This window comes from Oryx dammah, unplaced genomic scaffold (assembly GCF_014754425.2).
Source record: "Oryx dammah isolate SB20612 unplaced genomic scaffold, SCBI_Odam_1.1 HiC_scaffold_27, whole genome shotgun sequence".
Lineage (NCBI taxonomy): Eukaryota > Metazoa > Chordata > Mammalia > Artiodactyla > Bovidae > Oryx > Oryx dammah.
In genome coordinates this window covers 9,917,927-9,937,377 of record NW_024070211.1, presented here as the reverse complement: position 1 = coordinate 9,937,377, position 19,451 = coordinate 9,917,927, and the positions used below count along the sequence as shown (strand labels likewise).

The 19,451-nt window shown below is 54.1% G+C and overlaps 1 protein-coding gene across 2 annotated transcripts in view; it reads left to right on the top strand.

Annotated features, from left to right (window-relative positions):
• SLC9A1 (solute carrier family 9 member A1) overlaps positions 1–19,451 on the top strand; it is a 53,161-nt gene that overhangs the window by 26,007 nt on the left and 7,703 nt on the right. For both annotated transcript variants that reach the window (XM_040229751.1, XM_040229752.1), the window contains exons 2-4: positions 13,662–14,122; positions 17,440–17,690; positions 18,603–18,820. In XM_040229751.1, the coding sequence (XP_040085685.1) occupies positions 13,662–14,122; positions 17,440–17,690; positions 18,603–18,820 (930 nt within the window). The remainder of the gene's footprint in view (positions 1–13,661; positions 14,123–17,439; positions 17,691–18,602; positions 18,821–19,451) is intronic.

Here is a 19,451-nt window from a genome sequence, read left to right as displayed (position 1 = left end):
AACCTCCTTTTCTCACGGCCACCCTGTGCCACAGTGTTGTTGCTAGAGAGGCAGGAAGCGGGGTTCAGGGCAGTGCCATGATTTGCCAGAGATCACAGAGGAGTTCAGGTTTAGGGCTGGGACAGAAGCCAGCACCCTGGTTGGCAGCCAGGGTTCTTCATGCTGCCCCAGGCTGCCTCGTGCAGTCTTGCTCGGCGTGAAGACTGCTCTGGCCCAGACATCGTGCTTGTTGGCATGGGCAGAGATGGTGAGCGTTGCAGAGCCCTGGCTTTGTCCATCAGCAGGGCTCACCGGTCAGACATCAGAACTGGAAAGGCTCTTGTTATGCCTCTGAGGAAGGGGAAACTGAGGCCAGAGAAAGGCCAGGGCTTGTTCAAAGCACCGAGTGAGGTGGTGCAGTGTCGACTGGAACCAGGTCTGCTGATTCCCAGCCTGGCTTTGGCTCGGGCGCTTCTCCTCTCCCAGTATAGCTTTCTGGTCTCTGCAGGCATTTGGAGGTGAGATGGGGGCTAGGGCTCATCCATCTGTTGGAATCTTCCAGAAGCAGGGCCAGCTGCCCCTGGAGCCTAGACTTGCTTGCTGGGCATTTGGAGAGCTCTGCTGCACCCCAGGGTGCTGAGCCTGGGGGCAGTACCATCTCCCGCCTCCCTCCTCGAGGGGCTTGTAGGCAGGACTTTTTCACCGTGTCTGTCAAAGCCCTCCGGTAGCTCTGCCTGGTCCGCCGGGTTGACCCAGAGTTCCCTCTTCAGGGTATTTAAGGCCTTTCACAGTCTGGCCCCATGTGATCACTGGACTGGGAGTCCGCGGTGTCAGCTTTGTGACCTGGCTTGGCTGCTACCCGTGTGATCTTGGGTCAGTGTCGGGACCTCTCTGAACTTGTTTCCTCATCTGTTGTCTGTGTGCCCTGGGTTTTAGTGAGGACCGGGGGAGAGGCTGCTTTATGACCACTTCTTCAGATGATTATTTCCTCCTCGGCCTTCCCTCTCCTTTGTGCCCAGTAGAAGCCCTCCACCCACACCACACTCGTTCCGTCTGTCCCGCCTCTCTGGACACCGGGGCTTTGCCTGGAAGGCCTTCCCTGTGCCTCCCTAACCCCAGCCCTTCCTTCAGGCTCAGGCCAGTTCAGCTAGTGCTTAGTGCTCACGCACTTAGAGCCAAAACTGAAGATTAGGTTCAATTAGGACAGGAATCATGCCCTTGGAGAGTCATGCAGCCTCAACGAGGAAGTCTGATACCTGCCCGGTGCAGGCTCTGTACTGTGAGGGAGAGTCAGCAGTGAGGGTCCCTGCCCTTGAAGAGCAATCTGGAGGGGAGACGGCCAACCAGCCCCGTGGTGTGAGCAGACTCTCTCGGTCTGCTCCCGGCTCCCGTGTCTGGGTCTCATGCGGTCCTCGCATCAACCTTGTCAGGTCATGAGGCAGAAGACCATCATCCATTGAGCAGATACTGATGGTGAGCCTACGGCCTGCCAGACACAACTCTAGCTGCCAGGGACACAACAGAGGTTGCGGCAGTCTGCCCTGACGGAGCTCACGTTCTGTGTCACGGGGACGTCAGTGAGTGCATACAGACGGTCAGGAAGTGCTAAGTGCTCTAAGGACGATAAAGCAGGTTAAGCAGAGAGAAGGGAGAGTATGGGACCTGGTAGAAAGGAGGACCTGCCATTCACCTCTTCAGTTTCGGGCAGAGGAGCTAACAGGTACAAAGGCCCTGGGGCGAAATCATGTTTGCACTCAAGAAGAAGCAAGGAAGCCAGTAGAGCCAGAAGGGAGTGAGGTTTGCCACTGGATTGGATGTGGGTTGTGAGAGGAAGAAAGGAGTCAGGATGATTCCAGGGTCTGGGCCTGAGCGACTGAGTGATGCTGGGGAGGTGGGGACCTCTGGAAGAACAGGTTTGGGGGTCAGTGCAGCTCCCGTGTCCTTGTCACCAGGCAGGTCCACCCCATGCACAACCCAGACACACTGGTCTCAGGTTCCCCCATTCCCCCCTGCCTTCTGGACTCCTCCCCATCTTCTCAGGCCCACTCCCAGCTCTGAGAGGTCACCAAAACGCTCTAGTTGAGGGATACCCGGTCTCCCTTCTTCATCACCAGCCCAGACGCTGTGAAGCACAAGTGGACTCTAGCCAGTTGAGCTGGGAGGGGTAGAAGGGGCCCGGATACGCCCCTCGCCAGCTTGCCCCACCGGAGTCCTGGTCTCCCTTTGCAGCTCCCTCTCCCTCCCCTGCGGCCGCTGAAAATGGGGCACCCGGACTTGCTTTTGTACGGCTGTTGTCCTGGAAATGGTAGAATTTCTCTTTGTGTTGCTTTCCTGCAGCCATCTCTCTGTACTCCCCCTCTCTCTATCTGAGCGTGGTGACATTGTGAGCAAGTTCAAGTTATATATAAAGGATTGAGTTCATTGTTAGGCTTCTAAGCTGAGTGACTGGCAACTGGGACTCTTAAGAACAACAGGTATTTGGTATCCTCAATTTCAGTTTTCTCTTAAGCTTGCATTTTGCAAACTACGCCCTACCCCCATGAAAAGGAACAGAAAAGGAAAACGCAGCTTTCTCAGGGCTCGAAGCTTCTGGAAATAGACCTTCTCTCCCCAAGCCTCCTGTTTTCTTCCCCACCCCAGGTAAGGGGCAGACTGGTGCTTGGAGCTCCTGCTGCTGTCTTTAAGTCCTGAGAGCATCTGGCAGGAGTCATGACAGGTCCTGGGCATGGGGATCGGTGGGAAGGGCAGAGCCCCAGCTGGGGAGCTGCGTACCTGGGGCATCAGGAGATGAAGGGGATAGCTTGAAACTAGACTAACTGCTGGTTCTTTTCCAGCTCGAGCATCCTGTGCTTTCCTCTCCTCCATACTCCTTAGTTGAAATCCCGGGAGCCCAGAAGGGTCTCCTTTGCAAGGGGTGTGACTCAGATTTTTCTGATGCCTGTGGTACCAGGGGGTCAGGAGAAAGCAGAAGCTGAGGCCCTCTGGTCTCCCTGCCAGCACAGAGGCACAGCCTGCCTGGGGCTCTTAGTGGAGGATCTCAGAGTGTAAGAAAGCAGGCTTCAGCCCGGTGCCATTGGTGCGGTACGTCCAGTCCATGATGGCACAGGCAGGGCCATACTCACAGTGAGGCTGATCCATGGGTCGGAGCGGCCAAGGGACGGGGCCTGGCAGGTGGGGTCAACCTGGCTCTGAAACGCTGCTCTGTAGCCCTGGCTCTCTGACCTTGGGGCATATTAGTGGTCATCTCTCTGACCTTCTCTTTACTTACCTTGAAATGGGGACAATAATAATGCCTGTTGCCGGAGGGTTGTTGAGAGAATTAAACAGGATGCTGCAGCGATTTGTGCGGTCTCTGTTCCATAGAAGCCAGTAAAGCGCACTGTGTGAAATATTCCATTTACACAAACATTTCTTTAAAGGCTTATCTAGCCAGGCTGCCTTGGCCCTAGCTGCAGCACACGGGGTCTTCGTTGCGTCATGTGAGACCTTTTGTTGCCTCGTGCAGGCTCTCTAGTTGTGGCACACAGGCTTAGTTGCCATGTGGCCTGTGGGATCTTAGTTCCCCAGATGGAACCAAACCTGTGTCCCCTGCATTGCAGAACAGATCGTTAGCCACTGGACCGCCAGGGAAGTCCCTACACAAAAATGTAAAACTTAAGAGATACAGAAGAGTTTGGAAGTTTATATATCTGTCTGTTTCTGGGGTTAGGGGGATTGTGGATTGGGTATTGAAAGAGGAGGATCAATGTCAGATAATTCTCCTTTGACTTAATGCACTTATATACTTTTGGGGAAAAAAAAAAGTTTTAAAGGACCATGGGTTTCATTTAAAATCACCAAAGTAATATATTTCTATTTTGAAAAAAATCAAAAGTAGCTGGTGTGTATCACATGGTCCCCCGTCAGGGACCCAAACCAGCCTCTAGAGTCTTTGGAGCCTGAGGTCCTACCCTAACCCCTCCAACCGGCTGCCTGGAGGCCTCTCCTTCGCCAGGCCTCCCGCTGCCCGCTGGAGCTCTGTGTCTTGTCAACACACGCAGGCTGTTTACTGCCAGTCCCCAGTCCGTGTCCCTGCCTCCCCTGCCCCGCGTGAGTCATCATCCGCCTCCCTGTGTGGGCACACTCCATCCAGCACCTTTCCTGTGGGGGTGGGGAGAAGCTGCAGAGGGAAATTCGTTCAGCACATGTTTACGGGGGGCTTCGGTGACTGGGGAGACTGGACTAGGTCCCTGGAGGTGATGTCCCAGTGCAGGGTGAGGGGGGTGGGGTGGAGGTGGGTACCAAAATGGGTCTTGAGACTCGCAGAGAAGTCTGGTGGGAGTGAAAGGCAGGGCAGGAATAGAACCTGGGTCAAGGCCAGGTCCAGGGCTGAGGGTCAAGGGTCCCTCTGAGCCCTGCAGAGCCAGCTCCAGTCCCTTGCCTCGGGTCCTGGCACTTCTGCCGCCTCCAGCTGTGCCAGCGCCTCCCTCACTTCCAGTCTCATTTCCAGGGTGGTTGGAGGCCTCAGAGTCCTTGGAAGGCTTTCCAGATGCAGCCCTCTCTGTTCCTTTGTTCACTCTTCCCCCATCAGCCCGCTGCCCTCCAGACCCAACTTCAATCCCACATCCTTTAGGAAGCTTCCATCATCCCCTTAACTCACTTATCCTGAGCATCACTTTTATGGGGCCCCGGGCCTCATGCTGGGCTGCCAGGGGGACAAGAACACCAGCTACAGAGCTCCTACCCCTCAGTTTGCAGGAGTGCCTGACTCAGCCTGGGCTTTCAGGGAAGGCTTCCCAGAGGAGGTGACACCCACACTAGGTTTTGAAAGGTGGGTAGAAGTTCAGAGTGAAGGATTGCCCTCTGTGTGCACAGAGCTGGGATTTGGGGACTTCCAGCAGCTGGAGTACAGGGGTTGATTGGGACGGGAGGTTAAGGGCTAAGGATGAACTGACCCAGAATCCTGATCATGGCCTCTCCTGTCAGGCCTCCAGGTGGGCCCGGCAGTCCCAGCATCCCTCTGCTTATTGCTTTCAAGTCTCCTTGACCCCCCTGGCCCCTCTGTCCGATTTCTGCCCTTGAGTTCAGTGGCTCAGTTGTGTCCAACTCTTTGCGGCCCCATGAATCGAAGCACGCCAGGCCTACCTGTCCATCACCAACTCCCAGAGTTCACTCAAACTCACGTCCATCAAGTCGGTGATGCCATCCAGCCATCTCATCCTCTGTCGTCCCCTTCTCCTTCTGCCCCCAATCCCTCCCAGCATCAGAGTCTTTTCCAATCAGTCAACTCTTCACATGAGGTGGCCAAAGTACTGGAGTTTCAGCTTTAGCATCATTCCTTCCAATGAACACCCAGGGCTGATCTCCTTCAGAATGGACTGATTGGATCTCCTTGCAGTCCAAGGGACTCTCAAGAGTCTTCTCCAACACCACAGTTCAAAAGCATCAATTCTTCGGCGCTCAGCTTTCTTCACGGTCCAACTCTCACATCCATACATGACCACAGGAAAAAACATAGCCTTGACTAGAGGGACCTTTGTTGGCAATGTCTCTGCTTTTGAATATGCTATCTAGGTTGGTCATAACTTTTCTTCCAAGGAGTAAATGTCTTTTCATTTCATGGCTGCAGTCACCATCTGCAGTGATTTTGGAGCCCAAAAAAATAAAGTCTGACACTGTTTCCACTGTTTCCCCATCTATTCCCATGAAGTGATGGGACCAGATGCCATGATCTTCGTTTTCTGAATGTTGAGCTTTAAGCCAACTTTTTCACTCTCCTCTTTCACTTTCATCAAGAGGCTTTTTAGTTCCTCTTCACTTTCTGCCATAAGGGTGGTGTCATCTGCATATCTGAGGTTACTGATATTTCTCCCAGTAATCTTGATTCCAGCTTGTGATTCTTCCAGCCCAGTGTTTCTCATGATGTACTCTGCATATAAGTTAAATAAGCAGGGTGACAATATACAGCCTTGACAGACTCCTTTTCCTATTTGGAACCAGTCTGTTGTTCCATGTCCAGTTCTAACTGTTGCTTCCTGACCTGCATATAGGTTTCTCAAGAGTCAGGTCAGGTGGTCTGGTATTCCCATCTCTTTCAGAATTTTCCACAGTTGATTGTGATCCACACAGTCAAAGGCTTTGGCACAGTCAATAAAGCAGAAATAGATGTTTTTCTAGAACTCTCTTGCTTTTTCCATGATCCAGAAGATGTTGGCAATTTGATCTCTGGTTCCTCTGCCTTTTCTAAAAGCAGCTTGAACATCTGGAAGTTCGCAGTTCACATATTGCTGAAGCCTGGCTTGGAGAATTTTGAGCATTCCTTTACTAGTGTGTGAGATGAGTCCAATTGTGTGGTAGTTTGAGCATTCTTTGGCATTGCCTTTCTTTGGGATTGGAATAAAAACTGACCTTTTTCAGTCCTGTGGCCACTGCTGAGTTTTCCAAATTTGCTGGCATATTGAGTGCAGCACTTGCACAGCATCATCTTCCAGGATTTGAAATAGCTCAACTGGGATGCCATCACCTCCACTAGCATTGTTCGTAGTGATGCTTTCTAAGGCCCACTTGACTTCACATTCCAGGATGTCTGGCTCTAGGTGAGTGATCATACCATCGTGATTATCTTGGTCATGAAGATCTTTTTCAGTTCTATGAAGACCTACAAGACCTTTTAGAACTAACACCCAAAAAAGATGTCCTTTTCATTATAAGGGACTGGAATTTCTGTCCTTCTCATTTATTGATCATCTCGGAAGTTTGTTTGCCACATCACAAGGTACAAGGTGCTTCTGTGTCCAGTGCCTTGATTCTCACTTGTCTACACACGAGGAAACTGAGGCCCGTCTGTGGTCTCATGATTTGCCCAAGCCTCCTGATTACTAAAGGGCAGAGCCGGGCCTGAAACGCACGTTTTGATCTGACCGAGTCCTCTTTTCCCTCTGCCTCAGGGAGCCCAGCATATGCTGCTGTGTTCTCTGCTGATTTATTAGCTAATTTCCTACCCAGACTGGATGTCCCCAGAGGGTGGGACCCTGTTTCCCTGAGACGGGGACTGAAACCGAGCTAGAGGTGCCGTTTGGAAGAATGATGGGGGAAGGCACAGACAGAGACCAACTCCCCCGGCGTGGGGGACGATTCCTCTCCAGGTACTTGGAATACATTTATTTTTGGCTGTTTTGCAGGGGAGGCACATTGCAGACTTGACTTCTCTTTCCTCTGATGCTCACAGGCTTAGTTGTCATTGATGCAGCCTGCCACAAAGACTAGTGATGGGGAGACCTGGGTTCTGATTCTGGCTCTGCCACTTCCCAGCTCTGCAGCCTTGGGGAAGTCACTTCACCTCTCTGAGCTTTGGTTTCTTCATCTATTAAATGGGGGTCAGGATATGAGATAAAATGAGAGGAGATATGTGAAAGTCTTGTATCCAACCCTCTTAAGTGTCCAGTAAGTGTTTTTCTCCTCTGTGCTAGAGATTATATCTTAAAGTGAATTATGATCTTACTGGGTGGGTACATTTTTAAAAAATTGTCTTCTGTGGGCCAGAAGCTCTAAAACACAGTTACCCTGGTCACTCATCATCACCCCAATGACAGGAGGGACCAAGACTCAAAGACACATGTAACAGGAACTGTGCCAAGTGTTTTATATACACTATCTCATTTAATCTTGGCAGTTCTCACGTTTGGATATTGGCAAAGGCTTGGTGAATTCAGCCTTGCTATTTGTCTTTTTCTTTCCTTGTTTTTCATTCATCCCATTATCCATACATCCATTTGTGGGGTACTTGTAATGCAGGCCCCAGAATGGCTTTTTTCTTCCTTCTCTCTCTGGCAAACTTCTCTTGATCCTTCAAAGCCTAATTCAAATGATCCCTACTCTGGGAGCATCACCTACTCTTGAAATCTCAGAGTCTCTTCCATCTCCTTCCTCTTTCCCACACTTCACATCTGAAAGTCAGTTTTGTCTCAGTTCATAAATAGTTAATGCCCACTCTATGCTGATAGCTGGAGACCCAGATGACTTAAAAAGTTCGCACCACTGCAGAGCTTAAAGTGATGTCCATTGTAAATGATGGACAAGTGCAACAGGTCATGATAACATAGAGTGATTCATGTTAAAACTGGTTTAAACCTGGTTTTGAAGATTATAACAATAATAGAATGACTTTTTGCCAACATTGAGGGTCAGTAGTGTTTGCCATTCTTTACCCTGATTAGGTCCTCTTGGGCACCTTCTGAAATAGGCTTTTACACAGATGGGGAAACTGAGGATAGGAGATGTAACTTGCCCAAAGTCACCAAACAAGTCAGTGACTACATCCGGCTTGTAACATGGGGCAGAGTGACGAGTGCCATGCGTCTTTGTCTCTGCCGGTCTGGCTGCAAGCCTACTGAGGCAGCAGCTGCATCTGGACCTCAGAGCTGACTTGATGGTGGGAAGAATCAACACTGAGAAGAAATCTGACTTGAGAAGAGTCAGAGCCCCTCTGATTCTCCTCCTACCCTAGGAGTTTAGGAGAAGACTAACCCCCTTCCGGCTGAGTTAACTGGGAACTGAGGGGGCAGCCTTAGAAGATAGAAGGGTTCCCTAAGGTCTTTCCTTGAGCGGAAGAACAGCCGCAACAAGACTTCCCTGGAGAAGAGCTCATGGAAAGAAATACCACCTCTGGTCCCCTGGGAACCGCTTTGGGGCTCTTCAGTCCTGGGTTCTGATGCACCCCTTAGAAACAAAATAAGAATAAAACCAGGGGTAATGTGGCAAGTGGCTGAGAACCCAGAGGGGCACCAGATTGCCTGGATTTGAATCAGTTGCCAGCCACTGGACTTTGAGCAAGTTGCTTCACCTTTCTGTGCCTCAGTTTCCTCATCTCTAAAATGGGGGGATGGTGACTGTGACGGCCCAGAGCCTGGTGAGGTGCAGGTGAGTTAGACATAGCAGAGCAAGCTGCTGTAAACTGTCGAGCGCCAGGCTCTCCTTGGGAGGGATCACCTTTCATTACTGTAGCAGAGATTGGTTGCTGGGGCAGTTGAAGAGGGAGTTAAAGACATGGAATCATTGTGCAACCAGGAATCCCTCGGGACCTGGCCGAGTTGCAGCCCCAGAGCAGTCCTCAGGCCGGGAACTAGGGCGGTAGAGCCCCTCATGTGCCCCTGGGTCCCTGCTGACCCAGCTCTGGGAGGCCAGGGAGGCCCCTCTTCCTGGCACTCCCCTCTGACTGCCAGGCCAGGAGAGAGATGCAGCCAGTGGGGTTGAGATATCCCTTCACCCTGGCAACCAAGGGTGACGTGGGACAGTCTTGCCTGCCTGCTGGACGGCGCCCAGTCTCAGCAGGTGGGGACGGTCTGGGATGTAAATAAAACGTTCTCACAGTGAAGTACAGAGAGGCTGCCGGGGACCAAGAGCCCCTCATCAGTCTGCAGTTGAGTCGCGTGCCGGTTCAGTTTACCTGTGTGTGTCAGAGAAAGAGTATGTGTGTGTCAGAGAAAGAGTATGTGTGTGTGTCTGTAAGACAGAGAGGGTGGGTGAGCGTGAATGTCTTAGAGCGTGCATGTCAGAGACAGCGAGAATGTAGGTGCATGGGTGTGTAAGAGAACAAGTGTGTGGTCAGAGTCTGTGTGTGAGAGCATGTCAGAGAGTGAAACCGTGGGGAATGTCCGTAAGACAGAATGTGAGAGAGTGTGTGTGTCAGGCAGTGGGCAGAGTGAGCGTGTGTCAGAGCTAGAGTGAGTGTGTATATGTGTGTGCCCCCAGTTGCCCAGCTGTCACCCATGCCGGACAGAACGAGAAACACCACTCCCCTGCCCCCGCCTCTTCACCTAAAAAGGGAAGCCAGCCCCAAACTACGTCAGTGGTTTCGCCCCGTGGCTGGGAGATGGTGAATTTCAGACCTTCTCCTCCCGTCCTTGCTCTGGGAGGTCTGGGGGCTCCAGCAGGAGGCCGTGTGGCTCGAGCAACCCCTGGACTTCAGCTTCACGGGTCCTCATGGGGGGACCAAATGTGACTGGACAGATTGCCACCCCTCTTTGCGTCTCAGTTTCCCCAGCCGTGTGATGGAGGATCTAGGTGGCTTCTGAGGTCCGGTCGGCTCTCACGGCTTGGTTCTGAGTCTGGTGGCCTCTGCCCCACCCCTGATTCCATCCTGGTGACATCACCACTGTCACAAGTTCAGGCCTAGAAGTTTTGCCTCATTTCATGGCGTCTTGGGGTCCTGCCTCAATGCTGGGTCTTGGTCAAGGGCCCAGAGGCCCAACTGTTCCCCTTTCACTTCACTTAGTCTCCAGGGTGCAGGGTGGGGACAACGGGTGGAATCAGGGCCTCAGGAGAGGGACAAGTCAGAACAGGCCATCAGGCCCCCTTCCGCTTTGCCTGATGACAGAATCCTCCCTCCTGCCAGAAGCCGCTTTCCAGTAATGTACAGCCTACCCGCAGGCCAGGAGCCAGGGTGGATCCCAGACTTTCCTTCCCTCCCCTCCCCTTGCCCGTCAGGGCCCAGGATTCTGCTCCCCGAGAGGCAGGGCTGACACAGGAAGGCCTGGGGGGTTCTGCTCTGGGGACAGGGCACCAGCCCCAGGTACTGTGAGGACCGACTCACTTGAAGAAGTGAGATGCTCTGAGCTAGAGTCGAGCTCCTCCCCTGCCCTCTGGGGAGGCTACTGAACCTTGCCAAACCTCAACTTTCTCTTCTGCAAAGTGGGAACAATAACTATCCCACAGGGCTAGGTATTGTGGGAACTAAAGATGTGGCATGTGCCTGGCTCCTGGTGCACCTTTAGGAGTAATGAGTGTTCATGTTATTGCTCTTGGAGTGTTACACACACACACAATCATCCCTCTGCTCCCCCAGTGGGCTGAGGCTTACTGGTCTCTGGTACATTGCCTGGCATCCTGCAGCCAGGAAAGCTCTGTGGATTGGATGGATGGCATAGAGGGTAGTGAGGCAATTTCAAAGCCTAGCAGTCTAGGTTGAGGTCAACACTGTCCTCCACTTGCCCTGGGCTGCCTCTTTAGACTCTGCTTACCCCGTGGCAGCGCTTGCTGCTCAGCTTCTGGGGTGGGGGTGGGGCGTTGAGGAAGGCTGGCTGGGTTTGGCTCCCCCTTTGGCTTCCCTCAAGGCAGATACAGGTCCCGGGTGGGTGCCATTGTCCTCTTTCACTGCTTCTGCCTGCGTTGTCTGACCTCACTGGGTGTCGGGGAGAAAGAGGAATCCAGGTCATGACTGTGGGTCAAAGGTTATGATGGGGGACACACCAGAGGACTCCTGCTCTAGCCCAGGCAGGCAGGGGTGGTCAGGGAATGCTTCCTGGAAGAGGAGACAGGCAGAAGGATATGGTGTCAGCCACATACAGTGTGGGTAGAGGAACAGCGTTCTGGTCAGGCAGACTGGACTAGGCAAAGTTCTGCAGGCCAAAGAGGGTGTACCTCACTAGAGCGAATTGGAAGGAGTTTGTCAAGGTTGAAACATAAGAATAGGCAGTGGGGAGGGTTCCCTGGGGGACCAGTTGTTAGGATTCAGTGCTTTCACTGCGTGGGCCTGGGTTCGATCCCCCGTCAGGGAACTAAGATCCTACAAGATGCATGGCGAGGTCAAAAAAAAAAAAGGCAGGGATCATGAGACATGAGCAAGACCTGATGATGGAGGGCATGCTGAAAATTTGGACTTTAATCTTTAGAGCAAGGGAGACTTGGAGTCAGCCTGACTTAGCCCTTCGCAGTGTACCAGCTGCATGAACCCTGAGGGTTACTGACAGACAGTCAAAGACGGACTGGTATGGCAGGGTAAGAGGACTGCACTTCTCAGCGAGAGTGGTGACTTTCTTTTTTGGCCTTACTACCCGGCATGGAAATCTCAGTTCACTGACCAGAGATTGAACCCACACCCCCTGGCACTGGAAGCACAGAGTCTTAACCTCTGGACCACCAGGGAAGTCCTAAAAGCGGTGACTCTTGGTCAGGTCTGTTTTGAAGTCTCCTGGCCTAGGATGGAGATGTGTTTTTTTTTCCAACATGATTCAATTGTATCTCCTGGGTGCTTGGCCCTGTGACATCCAGGCCCTGGGTGCTTGGCTCTGGGCCTGGATGGTATACTGAGTCCTGACTTGTAGCTGGCACCACCCAGATCAGTACCTGAGAGTAGGAGGGCTCTGGGCCTGGGGAGGGATGTTCCTCTTCCTTCCCAAGCTTCTCCAGGGATAAAGAGAGAAGAGGCCTGGCCAGACAGGTTATAGAGATTCATGTGGGTCCTGGCCAAGCCCTTTGCATTTTCCAATCAGTAGATACTTGTTGAGCACCTCCTGTATCCCCAACCCTGGGGACATAATCATAAACAGAGATGGAATCTGCCTGCAGAGAGTTTACAAGCTAAGGAGGGGAGGAGAGCAAGAGCTTCCACCTCGAGCAAAGTGGCAAGCAGGCCATCCTAACCAAGCGGACCTTGGGGGTTATGTCCCAGGTCTTCTTCACCCACCTCCCCACCCAAAACAAACCAGAGACCCATGAGCAGCTTGGGGGCGGAGCTGGCATTGAGAGGGGCCCTCTCTGAAAGGGATTTTTGCCACTTCCCACCTCGGGGTTTGGAACCAAGGGGGCCGGCTGCAGAGGGTGGCCTGCCACTGCTGCTGGCCAGGACCTGGCTTGGGGAGACAGCTGGTGAGTCTCAGGCAGAGGGGCATTTTCACCTTAATGGGGAGAAAGGAGGGGGTGATTTAAAGAAGGAGGAGTTTGATAGAAGCTGGTGAAGTCAGACCTGGGTTCTGTCCTGGTTCTACTGCTGATAAGCTGTGTGACCTTGGGTGAGTCCCTTCTCTTCCCTGAGCTTCAGTTGCCCCTTCTTTAAAGTGGGTGGAATTGGGTGAGAAACAGGATGGCAAACAGGTTTTGTCTCACGCGCAGAACCCATTGATTGCTGTCAGCTTCCTGAGCATCTCTGGGCGCAGCGGGAAAGCATGCGAAGCTGGGATTGGAAGTCGCTGCGTGCGTGCTGCACGTTTGCATGCCCCAGGCAGTATGATCCCCAGGTTCCTTCCTGCGCTGATAGTCTTTGATTCCTCTGTGCTCCTTCCTGTCTCCTGTGTCACTTCTCCACCAGCCATTGTCTGCCTTTTGCTTCAGTGCCTCCGTGATGGGGAATTGGATGTCTTTCCTTAGACAGAATTTTTCGATTGTTATGCCTGGTCTTGAACTTACATCCGTCTCCGTGAACTTGTGCCTGGACAGATGACTTGGGTTCAGGTGTTAGGTAATGCCCTCAGGATTGCAGATTGAAGTTGTGAGAGGGGAAGGCACCAGAGAAGGACCCCTACCCTAACCTGGGCAGACGGGGCAGTCAGGGAACTGGGTGGAACTTGGAGCCTCGGTAATCAGTGTATAATTTCTGCTTTCTGGAGACCTGCTTCTTTCTCCTACTTTATGACAGTGACAGGGAGCATCTGTATGTCCTTTGAAAAAAGCGCTTCAACAACATCATCAGGTAGTTTACACATCACTTAGTTATGTATAAACATGATCCATAACTGCGTTATATTAGCCTGTGAGGCTGGAGTTATCAGCTCTAGGCGAGGAGGCCGAGGCTCAGAGCGTTAACAGAGCGGCCCCCTGAGACCAAGCCTGAGCCCCTCTCGGTCCCACCCCAGCCTTCAGCCCCAGCTCTGTTCTGTTCTCCTGGCTCCCCTCAAGCCCACGGCCTTCCGTTATCTCACCCTCTGCAGGTTTCCACGTGATCCCCACCATCTCAAGCATCGTCCCGGAGAGCTGCCTGCTGATTGTGGTGGGGCTGCTGGTGGGGGGTCTGATCAAGGGCGTGGGCGAGATGCCCCCCATCCTGCAGTCGGAAGTCTTCTTCCTCTTCCTGCTGCCACCCATCATCCTGGATGCCGGCTACTTCCTGCCACTGCGGCAGTTCACGGAGAACCTGGGCACCATCCTGATCTTCGCCGTGGTGGGCACGCTGTGGAACGCCTTCTTCCTGGGAGGCCTCATGTACGCCGTGTGCCTGGTGGGCGGCGAGCAGATCAACAACATCGGCCTCCTGGAGAACCTGCTGTTCGGCAGCATCATCTCGGCCGTGGACCCTGTGGCCGTGCTGGCCGTCTTCGAGGAGATTCACATCAACGAGCTGCTCCACATCCTTGTGTTTGGGGAGTCTCTGCTCAACGACGCCGTCACTGTGGTGAGAGGCAGGGACCACGCCCCGGGGCACACAAGACCCAGACCCAAGTCCAGGTCCAGAGAGAACCCCACGTCCCCCCACTCATGATAGTAAGAGAGCAAGTGTCCAGTGCTGCCTGCTATGTGTGGCCATCGTGCTGGGCACTGGCAGGAATTATCTCAGTTATCCTCCTGACTATGTTAAGAGGTGCTTCTTAGTCTCACTTTGCAGAGGAGTCAAGCTTAAAGAGGTTAAATAACTCAGTAGAATAGATAGAACTGAAATTGGAAGCCAGGTCTATCTGACTGTAGGGCCTGAGCTCTTGGCCTGACCAGGTCGTACGCTCTGTCCCTGATACACTCTGATGTGATCTTGATTAAATGACTTATCCTCTTTGTACCTCAGTTTACCCTTTATAGACCAGTTAGTCTCTGAGGGGCATTTTAGCTTTCTTGGTAGCTGTGTCTTAAGCTAAGGCTTCCCAGGTGGCTCAGCGCTAAAGAACCCACCTGCCGATGCAGGAAATGCAGGTTCTGTTCCTGGGTTGAGAAGATCCCCCGGAGGAGGAACCCACACTAGTATTCTTGCCTGGGAAATCCCATGGACAGAGAAGCCTGGTGGGCTACAGCCAAAGAGTTGGACATGACTGAGCACACATGCGTACACACACACACACACATACACACACACGTCTTAAGTTAGAATTTAATTTGTGCAGAGTTTGGGGGCAGCGTTCATGGAAAGGAACCTTGTCTCTAAAACCTCCAGAAGGTGGCAAGTAAAGTGGGTCAGTCTGGGTTGGCCACTTGCTTACTGTGTGACCTTAGGCATGTGACGGTACCTCTCTGGGCTTCACCTTTGACAGCTGGGATGTGGCAGAGTAGTTAGTGCGTTCCTCCTGGGTCTAGTGAGGACAGACACCCCCACCGCAGGGTCTGCACGTGGCAAGGCTGTGTATGTTTCCACATACCCTTCCTCCCAGCCGGCTTCCTCAGGAAGCAGGTACGTGTATGTGCACACTCGGGTTGTGTTGTGCAAACACCTACATCCCCCTCCCAGCTGGACCCCTCAGAGAGCAGCTACCCACACAGGAAAACTCATGGACCCATGTGCACGCCCTGTGCACGCTCACACATGCACTCCCGCTTCACCCCCAGCCTCTCAGGAAGCCGCACCTCAAAGAAGCTACCGACAGTAGTGGTCGCCTGCCAACAGCCTCGGCTTCCTCTCCCTCTCCTTCCCCTGGCACCCCCGTCAGCTCCTCGTGAAGCCGGGGCAGCCACGGGCTGGCCCATCTGTCCTGTCTCCTCAGGCACCCGCCCTTGCCTATGGCTGCCACGCATGCCTGTTTCCTCATCTGGAGCAGGGACCGTTGTCCTGAGCCTGCCGTCCTCCCGGGGCTCTGACGGGAGTCACACTCACTCATATCTGCAAAAGCAGTGGGTGCCAGAGATGAAGCCCTCCCCAGAGGATCTGGGTGTATGTTGGGGTTCAGGCTGGCACTCTTGGGGAACAGTGGGGCATGGCTGCAAGAGTGGAAGCCCCCATCTGGCCACCGTGGGCCCATGGCCATGCCTCCCTGAGACAGGGGCAGTGGTGGTAGTCATTGCTTATGTTCACTGCGTGCTTCCTGTCTGATCATGTATTGTTTCAGCTAATCTGCACAGACTCCATGAGGTTAGCACAGTGATTTTTCCCAGTTTTTCGGGTGAGGGAACTGAGGCACTGGGAGATTAAGGAACTTGTCCAAGATCATAGTAGCTGATAAATGATATAACTGGGGTTCAGATCTACACAGTCTTGAGTCCAGAGTCCAGATGCTTAGCACTATGCTACTCTGCCTCTGTAGTCCCAGTGACAATAGTGCCAGGCCAGAAATGAGGACCTTGCCCTCTGTACCTGCCCCATTGTTCCAGGCAGTGCACTTTAGGGGCCTGAGCATTTCCTCAGGCCAGGAGTAGGTTTAGGTAGCCCAGGGCTGAGAACGCACTGCCAGAGCCCTGCCCCGTCTCCCAGATGGCTGTGTCCAGGCACACGGGGGACCGGCCAGTGCTTGGCATCTCGCCTCCCTGCCTGGCCCAAGTCGGGCCCTTTCTAGAGCTCTAGGCATGGGTGTGAATGCCCCATTACCTGGATGGTAGGGCTGAAGGCTTCCCCAAGCTGTGTGGCCTCAGGCCTTGGCCCTGGAGCAAAGGTGCCCTTCTTCCATGTGTGGCCCAGGTACTGGGGGCTTTGGAGGGTCTGTCTCGGGGATCCCCAGGTCTTCTTCCCCACTGCCTCTGCATTCCTTCAGCCTGGACACTCCCCAGCTGGTTTCCGGGCAGAGCTGTCTAGGAGCAGGCCAGGCAACCAGCACCTAAGAGGAGGTAGATAGAAACTCGGAGCTGGATCCCCAGGGAGGCCCATCCACTGCTGGCAGGGACCAAGCTCTGGGCCCAGTTCTGTTGCTCCCGGGCAGGGGTTGGCGGGGGGGGGGGACCTCTGGCACATCATTTCACCATTCTGAGCTTTAGTTTAGCAAGGGAACAAGCATCTTTAGCCTGCCTACCTCATGAGGCTGTTGTGTGGCAAACAGGATGACCATAATCAAAGGGCTTTACAGTGTATGAAGTGCCACTTAACGTCTGATGGTGGTGTTACAATGACCGTTTATTTCCCCAGCCCAGAGGTGGGGAAGCCGTGGAGAGCCTCTGGTTCCATAGTGCCTGAACTGGGTGGTTCATTGCAACCCCCTGGGGGCCTTGTTGAACAGAGATTTCTGGGTCCCACTTCCAGAAAATCCAAGTGGAGTATGGGCTGGCCAAGTGTATTTTTAGAAAGCTTCAGCAGTGAAGAAGTCCTATTCTAGTTCATTATCTGAATTTTCCCAGCTTTGCGCTAAAGGAAAGACCAAAATCCAGGCAGGGACGTGCGCAATGAGCTTGGTGAATAGCAGGTAATGCTGTGATGGGCAATTTGCCTTCATTAACTAATTGAATCTCACAGTAGCCCTATGAGGTCGGTACTATTGCCCCCATTTTCTGGACAGGAAAACTGAAGTGCAGGGAGATTGAGTCATTTGCCCCATGTGTACAGCTGGGGAGAAGCAGAGTCAGAATTTCAACCCAGGTGGTTTGGCTGCAGAGCTGGGCTCTTTTTCTGCACAGCCCGCTGCAGGCCCCAAAACCCTCTGGCCCCCAGACTCCTCTGCCACCTCTTGGCTGTGGTCAACAGAGGGGACAGAATTGCCTTGGGTGAACCCCAGGAGCCATGGGGCAGGGCCCCACCCTGTGTGACCCCCAGGAGCCACGGGGCAGGGTGCCCACCCACCTGCCGACCAGCCTGCACACCCTTCCCAGGTCCTGTATCACCTCTTTGAGGAATTTGCCAACTACGACCGCGTGGGCATTGTGGACATCATCCTCGGTTTCCTGAGCTTCTTCGTGGTGTCCCTGGGCGGGGTGTTCGTGGGCGTGGTCTACGGGGTCATCGCAGCCTTCACCTCCCGCTTCACCTCCCACATCCGCGTCATCGAGCCACTCTTCGTCTTCCTCTACAGCTACATGGCCTACCTGTCGGCCGAGCTCTTCCACCTGTCGGGCATCATGGCGTGAGTCTGGGCGTAGCGTGGGGGGGTGCGCCAACTCAGATTCCCCCAGGCTTGGAGGGTCAAAGGGAGCTCCCCAGGGCCCAGCCCCCTGGATCCAGGCTTCAAGTCTCGGGGGTGCCCGGAAGCACGGAGTTTAAGGTTCTGGAAAGCCTCAGCCCAGCTATTTCTTTTATTCTCTTGTTACAAAGAGAGTACCTTGGCGGTCTCCGGACGCAGGCACTTGCACCCACTGCTCCCTTCAGCAGCCCTAGTGAGGGTGCTCAGGGCTTCCCTTGTAGCAGGGGTCCTGAGGCCCCAGCTGCATCTTGCAGTTGGGATTGGATGGTAGCAGGGGAGCGGGAAAGCCGTGAGGTGTCAAGGTGCTCCGCTAGGGGAAGTCACTAGAAGTGCCAAGGCTGGATTGGGGGACGGGCATGGGGGTGACAATGAGGAGGCTGGGCCAGCCGGAGTGGAGCCTGAGTGTGGCTGCCAGGCTGGGAGGGCTTCCTGCGGGGACCCCCAGGTGTTAAGGGGACACCACACTCTGGAGGATAAACCTGTGGCCAGAGGCGTGACCCCTGTCAGGTGGAGAGGCCGCGGGGCCTCGGGGAAAAGGCCCAGGCTTAGGAGCCGGGCAGAACTTCTTTTGTTCGTGTCTTAGCTCTGCCACTCCGTGGCAGCGTGACCATGGGCAGGTGACTTTATTTCTGCACGTCTCAGATCTCTCATCTGGAAAATGCCAGAATACACCCGCGTCTGCAGGGTTGGCTGAGAGTGTTGAGAACAGGGGTTGGAAGCCGGCAGAGGCGTCTGACCCGTGAGAGGAGCTCAGGCGCCCAGCCCCTGCCTGCCTCCCTGTCACTGGAGGCGCCCTGGGAGGGTGCGGCTCAACTCTGAACCCCGCTTCCCGCTCTTTCCTCCCCTGACCCCCAGACTCATTGCCTCGGGCGTGGTGATGCGCCCCTACGTGGAGGCCAACATCTCCCACAAGTCCCACACGACCATCAAGTATTTCCTCAAGATGTGGAGCAGCGTCAGTGAAACCCTCATCTTCATCTTCCTGGGCGTCTCCACCGTGGCTGGCTCCCACCACTGGAACTGGACGTTTGTTATCAGCACCCTGCTCTTCTGCCTCATCGCCCGAGTGCTGGGTGAGGGGCCGGGCCTGGGGAGGGGTGTGTGCGTGGCAGGGGGTGTGTGCGCGTGGCAGGGTGTGTATGTGTGTGGCAGCTAGGTGCATGCTGTGTGTGGAGGCGGCGGGCTTGGCTCCAGGCTGCTCCCAGCACTCCTGCAGGACGGGGGCTTCCCCATTCCAGCTCCTTGCAGCGCTGAGGCCCTTATGGGCCCTGGAGGGGACAGAGGGCCGTGCTCCCGGGGGAAACAGCCATGGTGTGCGCGTGGAAGAGGCTTCAGCAACCCTGGGACTCTGAGCCAGTCAGTATCTGAGGAGGGGACTGAGGCCCCCAGGGCCAGATCTGTGTTCAGGTCTGTGGTCTTTGTACCGCCTCTTCTCATGCGTGACTTTGGCACTTGCGGAGTCTTCTGCAGAGCCTCCCAACCGCTGCTACCAGCCCCAGGGCACACCTGGGCACCGCTGGGCATCAGGCCTCAGGCCCTTGGGCAGCTGCTTCACCTTCTGGATACACGTTACCTCAGTGACCATGTGGCTTCTGCCCATGGATCTTACCTCCTCTCTGAGGTTAAGTCTGGGTGTGGCACTTAGCTTGCTGCGCTGTCTTAAAAACTCCTTCATCCTGGGCCTCATCCTCTGGAGATTCTGGG